This window comes from Malaclemys terrapin, chromosome 7, assembly GCF_027887155.1.
Source record: "Malaclemys terrapin pileata isolate rMalTer1 chromosome 7, rMalTer1.hap1, whole genome shotgun sequence".
Lineage (NCBI taxonomy): Eukaryota > Metazoa > Chordata > Testudines > Emydidae > Malaclemys > Malaclemys terrapin.
In genome coordinates, this window is record NC_071511.1 from 22,006,042 (window position 1) to 22,022,630 (window position 16,589).

At 54.7% G+C, this 16,589-nt stretch overlaps 1 protein-coding gene across 3 annotated transcripts in view; it reads right to left on the reverse strand.

Moving 5' to 3' along the window:
• The window catches only part of PLXNA1 (plexin A1), a 324,181-nt gene that overhangs the window by 62,483 nt on the left and 245,109 nt on the right, over window positions 1-16,589 (reverse strand). For all 3 annotated transcript variants that reach the window (XM_054034036.1, XM_054034037.1, XM_054034035.1), the window contains exons 11-18: window positions 16,384-16,480; window positions 15,822-16,012; window positions 6,441-6,592; window positions 5,264-5,384; window positions 4,455-4,591; window positions 3,312-3,479; window positions 1,774-1,867; window positions 601-840 (exon numbers count right to left, since the gene is read on the reverse strand). In XM_054034036.1, coding sequence (XP_053890011.1) covers window positions 601-840; window positions 1,774-1,867; window positions 3,312-3,479; window positions 4,455-4,591; window positions 5,264-5,384; window positions 6,441-6,592; window positions 15,822-16,012; window positions 16,384-16,480 — 1,200 coding nt within the window. The remainder of the gene's footprint in view (window positions 1-600; window positions 841-1,773; window positions 1,868-3,311; window positions 3,480-4,454; window positions 4,592-5,263; window positions 5,385-6,440; window positions 6,593-15,821; window positions 16,013-16,383; window positions 16,481-16,589) is intronic.

A 16,589-nucleotide genomic window follows, 5' to 3' on the forward strand; every position in this document is an offset into this window, starting at 1 on the left:
GGATTAACCAGGGCGTGCCCTCGTCTAAAACACTCCACATCCCTTCTGCAAGGCTCTAAGGTGCCACATACCCACTCGCCCCCTGGGGATAATTAAACCAGGGCTTCGTAACCTGGGGAGCGCCACCCCACTGGTGCCAAGGGGTCCCAACCACCCTGCCCTTCCCATACTGCTGAGGGGGAGGGAGACAGTTTGGAAAAGGTTGAGACCCCGTGACTTCCATCTCCGTGGAACGCACTCCTTTGCCTACCTCCTGCAGCAGACCCCAACTTCATCAGCCTTTACCTATAGCCAGAAAATCCCACCTGTCCTGCAGGCAGAGGGTTTGTAAGGACACAATGGGGTTCTATGGCTCTCCCACTGCTGGGCAGGGAATACCGCCCCTCCCCCACTTACCTGGCCAGCACAATCCATTTAACCCCCGAGAGACCAGCTGCCAGGCCAGCAGCTCTGACTCTGAACTGGTCCATTCCATCCCCGTTTGAGTTCTCTGACCTGCTGTACAGGTGCAGCTGGCCCAGGGTGGAAAAGCAAGCCAGAGATCTGGGGCTGAAATAGGGCAGCACAAGCGATGGGGGACAAGAGCTGTGGGGGGCTTACCTTGAGGATAAGGGGAGAGCTGGGCTTGAGCTCCAGCATGCCAGAGGGGCTGAGGGGCTCGAAGATGGGGTCTGGATAATAGACGAAGCTGGTGGTATTAACAATCAGCAGCGCCTGGACATTATCCATGACAAAGCCAATCTCATCTGGGCGGTCACCGATCTCTGGGGGGCTCCGGGACGGGTTGTCGATGGATGGAGCGTAGCACAGCATGGTGGTGTCGTTGTAGACAGTACAGTTCTACAGAGGGGACAAGGCACCAGGGCTGATCAGACAGTCTCCCATCATCTCAGGTTGTGATACCATCTGATCTCACAAGCTAAGTTGGCTCAAGAGTGGTCAGTCCCAGGAAGGGAGACCCCCTGCAAGAAGTAGTTGTGCTGAATCTGTCACGGGGCACTCTTCCCTCCGAATCACTCCCGAACCTAAGAGGTGCTGTGCTGTTGGAAGCCCTTCTTATAACGGAGACGCAAAACCAAAGTACTGAGCACTTGTGGCCATTCAAAATCCAGTGACATTTTGCACAACAGCTCGTGCTGGGCCACACCCCATCCATAATCCCACCTTCTCACTGCTCCCAAGTGACATGGGATATAAAGTGGAGCTCCTATATCTTCCCTCACCACTGCCTGTCAGCTCCCCCCGAACTGCCAGCGGGATACCGGATTCTTCTCCACTTCCTGTCCTAGACTTTAGTGTACTGTTGCTGTGCAAACACCTCATGTTCCATCCCAGAAGTGGCTGCATTTCAGTGCTGGGTCAGGAGACTCTGTATGCCTGGGGCCTGATTTTCAGAGCGTGGATGTAAGGAGAGACCCTGCCAGGGACTGGAACTTTGCTGTCCCCCCGTCGGTACCATTTCTGCTTCCAAAGCACTTTCATGAAACAGCATCCAGTTCCCCACTCCTCTCCCTCTCTCCAGATCTCTAACCCCATCCAGTCACTTTCTCCCCCACCAGTGACAGACCTGTTTTGGCCCCTCCCCAGGTAAGACCCGGCTGGCTTGGTGCCTCTCTTCTAATGACTGAGACCGTCAAAGTCACAGGTACACAGGGGAGGTGGCAGGACGTGATTTTTACTGGTGTCCTGCATGGAAGCAAGGAGATAGGACTCCTTGCCCTCCCTCCCTAAACCAGGCACAGGACCTCTCCAGACAGCTGGAGATCTACTTACGTTCTCCCTCTCAGCGCTGCCGTACTTGGCACGGATCCTGGGCTCTTTGATAGTGGCCAGGTTGGTGCCTATCACAGTCAGCAACGTCCCACCGCTAGGAGACACAGAGAGGAAGGAGTTAGGAGAGGCTGCTCTGGCACAGGGCACCCAGGCATTGGTGAAGGTGGGCACATGCCATCGCTGCCTATCTTGGAACCTGTCCCAAGGGACTCGCTTGTAATACTGGAATATGGGATCGTCCCTCCCAACTCCAGTCTGGAAACATCCCAGCAACCCATCAGCATGGACCAGGTTCTGCCATTGGGAACAATGTGCCCACCTCACTCATGGCGCCACGCCGGCTTCTGTCCACGCAGCAGGAACAGCTGACTTCCACCTTCAGCCGCAGCTGCCAGAGGCTTCCATTTGAAACAACATCGCCCCCGTGGACCACTCCCATAGTGCTTGCCCACTGCCACCTCCTGGCGAGCGGAGCACCGAGAGCACGGCACAGAGCCTGGCTGCTTTGGGCAAGTTCTCTGCTGTGCCTGTCGGCTTCCTGCTGCTGGAAGGTGCTGGGTTTGCAGTCCTGGCAACTGCAGATCTCTGCAAGCTCACAGAGCCGCTATAGCAGGTTGCCATAGGGCAAGCTTCCCTCCACCACAGACCTCTGGGATGTGTGGGGAGTTCAGTCTCCAGGGACCCACTCAAGCCTTGGCCTCTCTGCTGAGGTGCTGATTGGGGGTGGGTTCTGGAACATGTACACCTGCCTACCAAGGGGCGAGATCCTCCCACCCCATCTCAACACAGGCCCCCGAAGCGGCAGCAGCTTAGAACGTCCAGGGTACATTCCGACTGGCAACCTCCTCCCTTGGCCATCCAGTGAGACCCAGAGGAGTGTGGGGGTCAGAAATGGAAAAGCCCCACGAGAGCCCACCCAGGTATGCTCTGGGGGCCAGAACAGAACCTTCTCTGGGTCTTTGCTTTAAATGCCCCAGAGCAGCAGGGCTTCCCCCCAGGCTTTTTGGGGAGCCTATTTCACAGCCAGGCTCCAGGAGGGCCGATTGCATGTGCAGTTTAATCGAGTCCTTACCTTCTGCTCCAGCCAATTCAAGCCTTTTCACAGCACATGTAAACCCTTCAGAAATCCCCTGGTGGGAAATACTTTCATATTATTTGCTGCAGCCAAATGCCAGGCTGAAAGTCCTCTCCTCTTCTGCCCCCTGCCAGTCTAAGTCCTGCAATTCCAGGAGTGTGCTGACGCCAGGTACCACGCCGGGCACCCCTGGCTACTCCTGCTTTCCTCCCAGTGCTCTGGAGTGTGTCCTGTAGCCAGCCCTCCAATGGCCTATGGTGGCAGTGCCCAGAGGCCCTGGTCGGGATGGGAGCCCAGGCCTGCTAGGCGCTGTACAGACATATCAGAGGCATGATCCCTGCTCTGAAGAGCTATGCTAGGGCCCCACCTCTCACATATACTCAGCATATACTCACACCTGCTAGGGCCCACGGGTAACTCCTCCCCCGGTGAGCACGAGGACCCCTGCCCTCTGCAGATTTACCTGTTGATGCTCCACTCTGGGTCTATCTTCTGGATGGTGGGGTCCTCTGTGTAATTGTACTTCACCTCGGGGTTACTCAGCTCGGCCCGGTTGATGTTGATGAGGATGGGTGACCCGCCAGGGCTCTGGCCTGGTGGCGTCCGGCACCGGATCTCCCGAGCGTTTCTCCTGGGGACAAGGCAGAAGAGCCGTCAGATACCGAGGAGGCTCTGAGCATCTCTGGTTATGGGGAGGGGCAGGACAGCATCTCACTCTGGGCTACACATTGAGCACCAGACTCTATTTGACGGTTACCAGCCCTCGCAGGAACCCTCCACCTCCTCCTACCCCAGAGGTGGGCACAGCACTCAGTGCTAGAGGCGGGACAGAAAACCACCAGCCCAGTTGTGCAGGTGCCACAATTGTGTTGGAGAGCACCCCTTTGTCAGTTCAAAACACAACTTCACCCGCCAGCCACGGGACCTCTGGGCTGGGGAGTTTCTGGCAATCAGAGAGGGAGCCCTGTGGGGTATCCAGGACAGCCTCATCAATGCAACCCCTCCTCAGTTCTAACACGGCCTCCAGCCAGGGGATGGGGTGCACTTTGGAACCTGCCGACACCGCTCCTAGTCCCGCCAGCCTTGGGCAAGCCCAGCAGTGACAGCGCCCGAGGCACTGCCCTCTGTCTCTACCCATCTCCCCCCCTTCCCCCGGGGAAGTGCTGGTGAAATTGTCAGTTAACAGAGAGAAAAATAAAACAAAAGGCAGCAGGAGAAGCCAGCGCAACTCCCGAGCGTTCCCCATCGCGCGGCTGCTGCAAACAGCAGCGATTAGGGCTGATAACCAGTAATTACCGCAGGAAAATATTTAAAGAGCCGCTCCATTATCATCCCTAATCTAAAAATTATCCACTTCATGCCTCAGGGCTTTGTGATTTTAGAGACAAAATCCTCATTCTTTGGTCTCTTTCAGGAGCCTTGGAAATAGAAACGCCAGGATTTCGAGGGAGAAATTCCACAGGAACCAGGCAAAGGCACCTCACTCTAGAGCCCACACTCCACCCCTGTCATGGCTGTGGGTCCGCTCCCCATCCTCTCTGCACAGCCCAGGGATCATACCTGCCTCTCCAGCCCGCCCCAGCGATCCCGTCCATGGAACCCCTACCATGAAAAGACACAAGGTCGTCCCCCGATGGTCACTGTGACATCACTGCCTGCGTTGAGGTGGTTGCCCTCAATGCTAATCCAGGTGCCCCCAGAGAGGGGACCCCGAGCCGGAGTCACGCGGTAGAAAGTGGGTGTCTGCCAAAGAAAAGCAACAAATCCGGCAATTCAAGCGTGAGCAGTGAATGACAAAGTGCAGAGCCAGCGGCTGCACGAGTGGCCGATGGTGAAGGGGGCAGCTATTGGAGCAGGGTGTGCAGGAGGCAGGACGTAGCTGTCGGACAGCAACAACGCACTGAAGTTAAGGCCGGTGTCTAGAGGAATCCCATACCCAGCTGAAACTGCAGAGGAGATTTTAGAGCAGCAGAGCAGTTAGCCGAGATTTGACCAAGACACCCCAACTCTTGCCAAGAACCCCTGGGGATCTATAGTGACCAGCGGCGAGGAACCAGTTTTTTCTTTCCAACTGAAAAACGGTGCTTCCAAGCAGCAAAGTGTCAACTCAGAGCAAGACGCATTGTGTCTGGAATCACCGGCTCTGCTTCCTGGAGTGTCTGGGTATTCCTAGGTCTCCCATCCAAGTCCAGAGCCAGCCCATCCCTACTTAACTTGGGAGAATTGACAAGGTTGTAAACCAAGGTGGGCTCACTGTAGGCTTCAAACTGGGACCGTGTCCACCCCTCCTCCCCACTCCCCACGGATTTGTTTCTATGGGCTCCGGTGCCCCTGGGAGGGAGCGGGATTGGTAACTACAGGGCAAGGGGAGGTGGACATGCTGGGAGCCAGAGGAATAATACTGTATAACCTTACCACAAACGTGAAGCTTTTGGGGGATGTGGCCCTGTAGCTGGGGGAGCAGTCCCTGATGCACACCTCCACACGGGCATCGTGGGCTCGGCCTGAGCTGGCGTCTCCGATCTCACACACAATTCTAGGAGAAGCAGGAAAGGAGCTCTCAGTGCATTTGCCATGGCGGGGTTGCTCCGCGGAGCTACACATGGATGTCCTGGAGCAGAGGGGTTGGGGAGCCAAGGACTGGCCTGGCTGGGCGTGCCTGTCTCCTGGAAGAGCAACTACCATGACGCTTGACTATAGGACCATGACTAGTTTTGCACAGCTCTTTCCTTGCCACGTCAGCCCTGCATTCTGATGGGCTGTTATGATTTACACCGCCTAGCCCATGGAGAAGTAGGAAGTTACAGCTCTCAGCAGTATGTGCTTGGAGGGGAAGGGAAGGGACAGTCCAGCACTGATCAGCTGTCAATGGAGTAGATCTCCTGGCACAAGCTGAAGCCCCTGGCTGCCAAGGAGCTCCACATGAGCACAAGGACATGTGGAGATCTTCCCCAGAGAGCCCGTGTCCCCCCTCGTCTCTGTCCACAGCAAGCAGAGCCACGCACTGTTCAGGTTAGTCCTTCACTGCCACCTAGCCCAGGGACAGGCCTGGGGGGCTCATGGGACCAGAAGAGCTGTTCTCACCAGGAGACTGTGTCAGGGTTTAGATGCCCCAGGACTCAGGCAGGCCCATTTCCCTGATGACTTGCTGTGCTGGTGAACCAGTTATCGGAGTGAGCTAATGCACAACTTCCCTACTTAACTGTCCAGTCCAGCCCTGCTCCCAGCCAACTGCGAGGCTGGACGTGCTCAGACAGCAGCGGGTGTATGAGTTGGGTCGACAGCTCTCCGCTGACCGAGATCACAGCTCTAGGCTAGGAAGGCAGCAGGGGCAGTCTAGAACTGGCCAGCGTGGCCTGCAGGCTGGGTGGGTTTGCAGCTCCACAGGCGGTGTCAGAGCCACTTCTCTGCACTGGCTGGGCATGGGCTCTGCCCCTCGCTGCTCCAGCTCAGTGCCCCAGTGTTAACACCAGCTCCCAGCAGCGAGGGTGAGCGCTGCCACTCAGAACACGTGAACCCCTCCAACCTGGAGTCTCCATTTCTGGCTAGCAGACCAGGGCACCCGACCGCCCCCTGCCAGTTGGGCACTTACTGCTCTGCGCTGATGTACTCGCTCTCGATGGGGATGCACATCACTTTGCCGACCCGCACTCCCATGCGCACATCCTCAAACTTCAGGCCCAGGTTCTCCCCAGTGATGGTCAGACGAGTCCCTCCCTGCCTGGGGCCCGTCTCCGGCGACAGCTGAGAGAGAGCAAAGCAAAGCTTGAATTGGAGGCAGCAAGAGGACAGGGAGAGGGCTCTCTGGACAAGGGTACGAAGGCAAGTGCTTTGGGCTATGATAAGGGCCCAGGGGTTCTTACTGCCCACACAAGGCAGAACAGCCCCCCACCCACCACCCACCCCCGAAAGCCCCACAGACAATAAGTTGCCTGGCACTCTGCCTCGGGTGGCGGAGCAGTGGAGCTCCAAGGAATCTGGGTCTTTCAAGGCACTGAGCCACCCCCTCTAACTCACAGGAACTCTGCACACGCCCACAAGCGCCTGCTGATGCACAAGCACAGACAGTCTGTAGGCCCAGCTGCAGGGACAGCCATGGCTGCACGGGGTGGAAGAGGTAGGCCTGCCAGGCCTTCTGGCAGATCACAACCACTCTAGAATCAGGACCACACCCTGGCCAGAGGACCAGCTCCACCACACTCCTGCTGCCCTGGAAAGGTCAGCAGAGGCCCCGCAGAGAGGCTGCTGCCCCAAAGGCAATGGACACTAACCCCTTCCCCACAGCCACCCAGGCCCCTCTCAACAAACAAACAAAGCCTGAGCTGGTGCCAGCTGGGGAGAGAAGGGAGCCCCCGACTTCGAGACGCGCCTCATTTAGCCGGATGATTCCCAATAAAGCAGACAGGTGTGGCCTGACAAAAGCCAGCACGATGACGGATGAGCAGAGAGGCGCAGGCCCGCCACTGCTGCTAACAAGGTAATTATGGGCAATTTTACACCAGATTTCACCGGCCCCGGCGCTCAGCACACACCTGCAGGCATTAAACAGAATTAATGGGGGAGTGCTGTGCTCCCATGCCAGGGGGCTGGGTCATTGGCAACACGGAGCCTGGGGAAGGGGAGGCAGGAGGAGGCTGCCCCAGCAATTCCCACGGGATGTGGATTCTTAGAGTGGTGCCAGTGGGGTGTGAGCTGGCACGTTAATACAGGGGCAGCACCTTGACCCAAGAGCACGCATCTGACCTTCCCACACCCCAGCGGGAAGTGCTGGGAGAGATCGTGGCGCTGTCCTTGACAGCCCCAGGTTGCTATGGAGAAGGCCTCAATGCCGGAGCCAGTTCCTTCCTTTCAGTGAATTTTCTGTTCAAAGTCCTGGCTGGCCCTTTCCTCCCTCCTCGCCCCAAAGCCCATACCAGCTCCCTTTGGGGCTGCCACAAAGCCAAGCTGGCCTAGTCTTTCTGCATTCATGGCAAACCTGGCCTGCTGTAACTTTGGGTCTTGGCTGTTTTATCAGCTGGGGATATCCCCCTCCCAGTGGTGGGCGTCCATTCGCTAGACACAACTTCTCCCCAGCCAAGGGCCAGGGGAGAGAGGAGCACAGGGAAGGAAGAGAACCAAGCAGTAGCCAGCCCTGTCTCAATGCGCCCCAGCCGTGAGGAACTGCGCCAACCTAGGAGCAATTTCAGTAAGGCAATCTAGTTCCTCGCCACAGCAATGGCCACTGCGGGGTTACTAATCATCACCTAGCATTCGCACGCTGCATCTCATCTTCAAAGTGCTCTGCAAACATCGCCGTGTACAACTAATGATGCTGTTCAGAACAAGTCCTAACTAATCACCCCCCACCGAGGCACAGGCTTGCTTCAGGTCAGTGGTAGAGCTGGTGGCAAAACCCAGGAGTCCTGGCTCCCATTCCTGCACTCTGACTCACAGGCCAGGCCGCACGTTAACTCACAGCAGGCTCAGGGCAATCACACGCCGTGAGCTGGAATTTATACGACAGTAAAACTGATTTGGGCTTTGGGGTTTTGCTGTTTGCCTAAATCCAATCCAGCCCTCTGCTAAAGTCCCGGATCAGGACTCATTAAGGCAGCTGCAGCAGGCGATCAGATTTGTTCTCCCCTAAATTGGGCTCCGCTGGGGCGGTTGGCGAGAAGCGGCTGTTTGTTCGGCATTTTTAAATTAGTGTTAAAAGCTGCCCCAGCGTGTTAGATTCCTCCTCCTCTGTGGTGAAATTGACAAGGGCCGTGCATGGGGGGAGCGACAACCCCGGGAAAGAGATGACACTGCTTGCACTGCTGCGCGGGAAGGTCACAGCTAAACAAGGCACATGGGAGCGAGAGCTGGCAGGGAGATCGGAGGCTCTCCCAAACTTCCCACCCCCAAATCCCCACCCACCCCGGCTCCAGCCCTGACAAACAACATTGCTCTTCTGCTAATTGGTTTCACAGGGTCCTTTTACATAAACCAGCAACTGGCTCCTCTGAGCGCAAGATGAGTGCTTGCTCCTCAGACATGCCAGCCAGAGTGGGCGCAGGGGCTGCCAGTGGCAGAGAATAGGGCGCAGGCCAGGCCAGCTGGCTGGTAAATCATTCCTAAGGGGACAGCCCCGTTCAGTTCCATACTGGGTCCCTTCTCGTACTAAGCACTTACGTGCATGCCAGATCAGAAGGCCCCTGCTTGTCAGACAGGCTGGAGAAAGAGGATCTGTTTGCAGAGCTGCTGGGAGCACAGAATCACTTACATCCAGTGTCAGGGTCACCATCTCCCAGCTAGGAGACAGCTGCCCCTAGGGAGAGGCTTGGGCTATGCTGGCTGCAGCAGTACAGCATCCCCTCACCTCTTCCCATCACAATGCTGTGTCAACACAAAACAACAGCACGTGACCACACAGGGGGCCAGACGCTGCAACGCAGCATTGCTACACGACTGGGTCCCACAATACCAAACACAGAGAGGTGTCCCCCCTGGGATCCCTCTGCCTCATGCTCTGATCCCCGGACCCTGCTTGCATCTTCCTCAGGCTGGATGTCCTCTCAGTGCAGGAGTCACTGAGTGCAGCATGGGTGCTCTCCTGACTGCACTCCCAGTCCCCGAAGACGCTTGATTCTAGCTCTGCTTTATATTGTGCGGGTGGTCTGTGTTAAATAATTGCAGCATTTCTGCGCACAGGTACACTCCACCATCACTGTGCAGCAACCACAGCTTTGTATGACTGTAGGACCTACAACCAGCGCAGCGGCTGAACACAACAAAACAGTCACCAATGACCCCCTCCCCACCCCACCATAGGCTCGAACAAAGATGAGCACACGCTGCAAGGGCAGATGTTGATTGCTCATTGATTTATTTATGCAGGACCTAAAACTAGTGTGGCAATTTCTTAATTTATTTTTAATGATTTAGGGACAGAGAGACCTATATCAGGACCAGACAGCAGCAGCTAATTGGATGCAGCTTGTAGCCAGCACATGCCATGTCTGATGCATTCAGCGTGAAAGGCGGGAGCCCAGATTCCTCAGTCACTCACTCAGTCCCTGAGGAAACCCCCCAAAGACAGGGCCCATGTGTAGAGAGCAGCCAGCCTGTGAGTGCAGTGAGCCCCCTCCTCCGCAGAGGGCTGCGCAGCACGAAGGGGAATGTTAAGGGCCAGATTTCAACATGCTCAGCATGCCCAGTTGGGACCAAAGCCCCTTATTTCAGGGCCAAACGGGAGCTGAGCTCTTTGGGATCTCTGGCCCCAGCTGTGGGTGCAGACTCCTTTTGAGAATCCTGGCTTCACCGGTTACCGCTCTGCCCCGAGAGGAGTTCTAGTCTAGGGCTGGGGTATTTGTAAAGCTTCCCAGAACAGCACCGAGATATGTGCTCTTCCTCTGGATTCGCACAGTGGAGTCATCTGTTCCAAAGATGGTTGATAAGCGGATCCCCGTTAGCCACAGCTGGGTTTCCCATACAGAACATCCCCATCTCTCCCACCTACCCAGCTGAGCCAACACCCCAGCAACCTGTCAGTGCGCAGCCCCACCGGTGAATAGCTTGGCCTGAAGGTTAGGAGGCCTTGTTACAAGCCCGTCCCTTGGGAGCCCCAGCTCAGTCAGGAATCCAGGCTGTTCTAGAAGCTGTAGGAGCACATTCTGTTCTGGTGCGAGGGAAGCAGAGAAAGCACCAATCCACTGGCCTGCACGATTGCTGCTCCCACCAGGCAGAACAGGCAGGGGAGAGCCCACTTCCTGCACACAGAGTCCTGGCCCGGATGGCAGAAGTGCAGGCAGTAGCAGTTGGGTTGGCTGCCATTTAAAGCAAACAGCCCTCGTGGCTTTAAAAGCACTTTTAGGTCTATGACACTGCAGTGTTCCACCTTCCAGACACTCGGGAAATTCCTTCCTTGACCTCTCTGGAATCACAGGGCTGTCCCCCTTTGCAATTTTAGGCAAAACTAGAGATCCTGAAATGACAGGCTGACGGGGCAAGTGATGGGCAAGCTTCTTCCTAACATAGCTCTGCCAAGGCACCTCGCTTCTCACCTGCAGCACTCCCAGTATTTCACTCCTGGCTCCCATTCCCTTCTCAGTGTGTCACTCCATCCTGACCTACAGCACTCCGTTACCCCAGCAGCCCCTGGGGCCCACCCACAACATGTCCCCTCCTGCTGCCACTGAAGCCAATGGGAATTCGACCACTCACTTAGAGGCAGCAGGATAGGGCCCATGTGAGGTCACGTGAGATCAGGGCATGCATCTCTTTATATGCAGAACTGGCTTCAGATAGCTCAAAATAAGGTGACAGCTGGTCTCCTGGATGGCAGACATACCATGAGGAGAGCAGAACCGGGGTTATTTCAGTCCTAAAGTGACTCCCAGGCAAATAGCAATCTACATAATACAATTCCAGGAACTCGCCGTGTGTCTCACTCTGAAACCTAAAATCTCTGTTGAGTCAGTGTGAAGCGATGGATACAGCTACAATCATGGTTGAGAGCTCTTTCTGTTCAATCATCCCTGGGATGCATGGTCTGCTACCATCCAGTTTTTAAGTTCTCAGCCACTTTGGACTTTTTTACACACATGACTTTATGAATTACGCCCATGTGTCAGCAGGACTTTTAGCTACTAGTACATAATCAACACGTTGGCCCTTCCAGCACCTACTAATCCAAGGGGCTCACTACCCTTTAAAGACAGTAACAAAGAGGGTTAGGAAGCTGGTCACTATCATTAGCGGCATTTTACACGTGGGGAAACTGAGGCACACCGAGGTCTCAGAACATTTTCAGACGTGTCTGCTAATTCTGGATGCCTCAGTTATTGGGGCCCCATCATGGGACAACTTGGGCTTCATTTGCAGGCATGTGCACCTGCTGCTCCCACTGACTTCAACCGGAGTGACAGGAGCACAACGCTTCCTGAAAATCAGGCCCTAGTTGTCTCAAGCTGGGCACCCAAACACAGGGGCCATTTTTGAAAACGATGGCCAAGTGGCTCGCCGGCAAAGCCAACGTGACTCCCAGTCCTGTGACTTCTGAGTTCTCATGCTTGGGCGTCTCAGCACCAGACTGGCCTTGTATGATTCAGTTACCAGGTCACCTTATAATAGAGCTGCCAGGCCTTGAAGAGCCCCTCCCTAGACGGCTATGCTGGAATTCTCCCTGGCTACCACACCCAAGAAGAAGGGCTCAACTGGAGAGCTCTCAGCACATTAGCCTGAGCTGGTGGGAAGAGAACTCCTGATGGACGGATGATGAGGTGCATTTCCAGGTCAGGATTTACACAGTGGGTGTGTTTTAGCTGATGAGGAAGGTAGGCAACAGGGAGCAAGGCATGTTTCAACACCCAATGCCCAGAAATGCTCCTTCTCCTATCACTCCGTGCCCCGCCCCCAAGATCATTAAAGCTGAGTAGATCTTAAACTCCTCATAGACTTCATAGTCTTTACATTGTTTGTTTTTCCTTCCTGCACATCCTGCCCAGTCTGAGGCAGTGAAGCTAGGCGGGCCTGTTACCTTTTGTAGGCCAAACCCAGCCCTAATGCAAGCTGGTGCATCTCCTGATGACTTCAACTTTGCTTTGGCACTTGATGAATTTGGTCCCCTCTGTCTAACCAGTATCACTCTGTTTTTAGCCAGTTCCAATGTCAGAATCTTAGGTACTAGCCCAAGGCTGTAAGGCTGGGGTATCCAATGCCGCAGAGAGCAGCCCCTGCTCTCCCCATCCCCCTAAGCAAACTTTCATTGATGTTCATTAATCATACAAATCTTTCTATTGATATTACATTGTATAAAAATTCTTTCTTTAAAAGCCCTGATGATTTGGGCAGAAACTACTTGACTAAATCTTCTCTGAGTCCCCTTCTGTCACCGGGAGAGAACAGCTGTGAGGAAGGGACTAAACTTGTCCAGGAGATTGTGGGATTTCTCTGTGGGGGTCTAGGTCTCTCCCATTGCGGGTCCTTGAAGAACAAAGCGGTTATTTACTGGAAGGGCTACTGGTTCCTACAAACATGACATTGCACGAGATCTCACTGGGGAGATTACTGTCCGCTTCTATATGAGGAGAGATTAATAAGATTGGGACTTTTCAGCTTGGAAAAGAGATGACTAAGGGGGGATATGATTGAGGTCTATAAAATCATGACTGGTGTGGAGAAAGTAAATAAGGAAGTGTTATTTACTCCTTCTCATAACACAAGAACACAACAAAATGAAATTAATAGGCAGCAGGTTTAGAACAAACAAAAGGAAGTATATTTCTTCACACAACGCACAGTCAACCTGTGGAACTCTGCCAGAGGATGTTGTGAAGGCCAAGACTATAACAGGGTTCAAGAAAGAACTAGATAGATTCATGGAGGATAGATAGCCAGGATGGGCAGGGATGGTGTCCCTAGCCTCTGTTTGCCAGAAGCTGGAATGGGTGACAGGAAATGGATCGCCTGATGAGTACCTGTTCTGTTCATTCCCCCTGGGGTACCTGGCATTGGCCACTGTCAGAAGACAGGATACTGGGCTAGATGGGCCTTTGGTCTGACCCAGGATGGCCATTCTTATGTTCTTATGACTGCTTTAATGCTAGCAGACATTTTGGAAGAGCCATTAAACCTTATGCTTCAGGGTTTAAGCCAATCTCTCTTTTCTGGAGGCTAAGAAGTTTCTTGCACCTTCCTCTGAAGCATCTGGTGCTGGGCAGGGCTGGAGACAGGACACTGGACCAGATGGCCCCCGGCTCAGAGCCAGCATGGCAATTCCTATGTGATTTAAACCTTGGCAACAAGGGGTGATAAGAAAACACTCCTATACCTAGAACACGGGAGTCGGATGGACCCTTTCGTGGGTCATGCACACAGTATGAAACCGTGTGTCTTGTGCTTAGAAGTGAGGATGGCATCAGAAGCCCTCCTGCCAAATCCATAGCTAACTCGCTGCAGGACCTTGTCACTTCCCTGTCCTGTGCCTCAGTTTCCTCCTCTGTAAAAGAGGGATAACGGTCCTTACCCCCGTCCATAAAGTGCTTGCAGCTGCAGTCCCTGGGTGGAAGGTGATGGGCCAATCCAGCTCCCAGAACAGAACGTCTGCAGCTCAGCCCATCTCTGCTATAGGATGGCTCAATGCTCTTAATCACTAGTATTTTTTATCATTAATTTGAAACAAAATCCCAGTGGATGGGTGACAAGCAGACATTGTCGGGGCAGGGTTCCCACCCACTGCTGTGAATGGCAGGCATGTGCCTGCAATGGAATTACACTTCTCAGCAGGGCCAGTGCAATAGTCACCTCAGTGCCAATAACCAGCCCAAGCTGAGTGACTTTGGGGAACAGGAGAGGCACGACTCTCATTTCCAGCCTTCATCTGATAGGACACTGAAACCCAAATAGATTAGATACTGTGCTGAGACTCCGGTAATTAACACCGTCAAGGCCTGCCTGGCCCGGAATCCGTGGGTAAATAGAACACATCAAATAGAATTACCCACCAATCCCTCCTAATGCACTTGGAGCCTGGCCCAACAGACATGTTAACATTAATATACACAATCTTATTAACTGAAGGTCATAAAAGCTGTCACAGACCAGAGATGATGAACTACCACTGCCCAGGGGGCAGGGAAGAGGGGGGAAAGAACCCAGACCCACGGCTTGCCTGAGATTCCACACCAGGATCCAAGGAAACCTAGGAATATGTGAGGAAGGTCGGAGCCTCTGGGTGTGAAAGCACCGAGAGAGAGGCTATTACTGCAAAACGGGGAGAGGGAATAATAAACTAACAACCCATGATACCAAGGCCACGTTTACACTACAGGGACCATAGTGGCATAGCTTCATGCCAGCAGCACACTGGAACGTAGTACCACCTGCACCGACGGAAGGGGATTTTCCGTCGCTGTATGAACACCACCTCCCCAAGCTACAGTAGCTACATCAACAGGAGCATTCGTCCACTGACCCAGGTTTCTCTGCCTCGAGGGTAAGGACAGCATCGCTCAGCGGCTTTTTCACACCCTGGAGCCACACAGCTATGTCAACCTCCATTTCAGGTGCAGCCCAGGCCTAAGAGCCTGCCATCTGAGGATCTCAAAGCACTAACTATCACCATTTTACAGAGCAGGGGAACTGCGGCACAGAGCCAGGGTGTGACTTTGCCCAAGATCACACACAAGTCAGTGCCGGAGCCAGGAACAGAAGCCTGGAGTCCTGGCTCCCAGCCCCTTGCACTAATCCACTAAACTGCACTTCCCCCTCTGTACAGAAAGATGTGACATCCCCACCCCCATCGCATGGGAAGGCATGCGCCCCATGGGTGTCAAGGGATCAGCAGCAACAGGTGAGACAGGGAATTCAGGCTTAATGTGTCAGAACAAATGAGGGTAGAGTGACGTGAGAGGGCCGGGAAGATCCCAGTCAGGAGAGCAACTAGTGTTGCTGGGAATACCGCATGGCCAAGGGCACGCATCACCAGAGCAGGCACTGGGGCCAAGTAGGAGAGAGAGACAATAGAGATGACAGTGTATATAACTAACTAGGAGAGAGGGGGACTCTGCCTCTGTGCCACCCTCCCCATGTCCCTAGCCCTGCACTCTGCCAGCTCTGGTCTCCTTGACATTCCCTTTGCCTCCACCCCATTTCTCGAGCCACCCCTTGCATCAGTACATCTGCCCTGTGCCTCACAGCCTCCCTCTCCAAACGCTGAGAAACGCTGTCTGAACAACTGCTCCCTGGAAGATCTTTCCTGCCCGAGAGCTGCTAGCTCCGTATCTCCCACTCCCTGCTCAGCCATGCTCCTGTACGCTACCCATCTCCTTTAGACTCTAAACTCTTCAGGGGAGGAAGCTGGGCTTCTTAATTATCCGTACAGGCACGTGCACACCTATGGCACTCAATACGCTAGTCCACCACAGCCATGGCCAGTGCTGAACTGCCCCCTGCAGTGTATTCTCCAGCACTGCATTCAGCATGTGTGCGCACACACCCAACCCAGACATACCTTGATGATCTTGGGGTCTGTACAGCGGCTGTTGCCATTGCTGGCGTGCATCCAGCTGCTCTCGTAGGTCGGGCAGTGCTGCCGCAGGGTGCACCTCTTCTCCGTCACGCACCAGCCACACTCGAAGCGCGGATCTGCCTTGAGGCAGAGGCCACAGCTTTCACGCAGGGCCGAGCACTTGTACAGGTGAGCTGCAAGGGAAGGCAGAGGGGTGTCAGGTCATCCACACATTGGTGTTTTTTATGACGAGGGCACCTGCCCACCTGTCCATAAGGACCCGGGCAGAGACCCACTGGCTTATTTCGCACGGGCCAGCCAAATGTTTGGGAACCGCTAACACCTTGGGATCTGCGCTGACCAGATGGCCTGGAGTGCGGTGCTCCGCAGAGGACATGTTTCTGGAACAAGCGCGTCTTGCTTAAGGGACTGGCTGGCTCAGGGGGCGGGAATGGGTATGAAGGGCTTCCCCTCTAGGGCCCGGCTCTAATCAAGCCCCAGCTAGAGGCTGATGGCTGGGAGGCTCGCGAGCGGGCTGTGCAGACAGATCATGTCCCCTGCTTACCCTGGATGTTCTGGGGGTTGTCGATGACAAAGTTTCCATTCCACACCACGGACAGGTTCACGGGCAGGTCGCTGATGTCATTCCCTTCGTAGAAATACTGCAAGGGGAGACACAAGAAAGCAGAGCCCCTTCGTCAGTGGGGGGAGGGAAGCCAGACATGCCCTGATGGATGAAGAGAGGCCCAGGAATCTCCCCGCTAATGCACT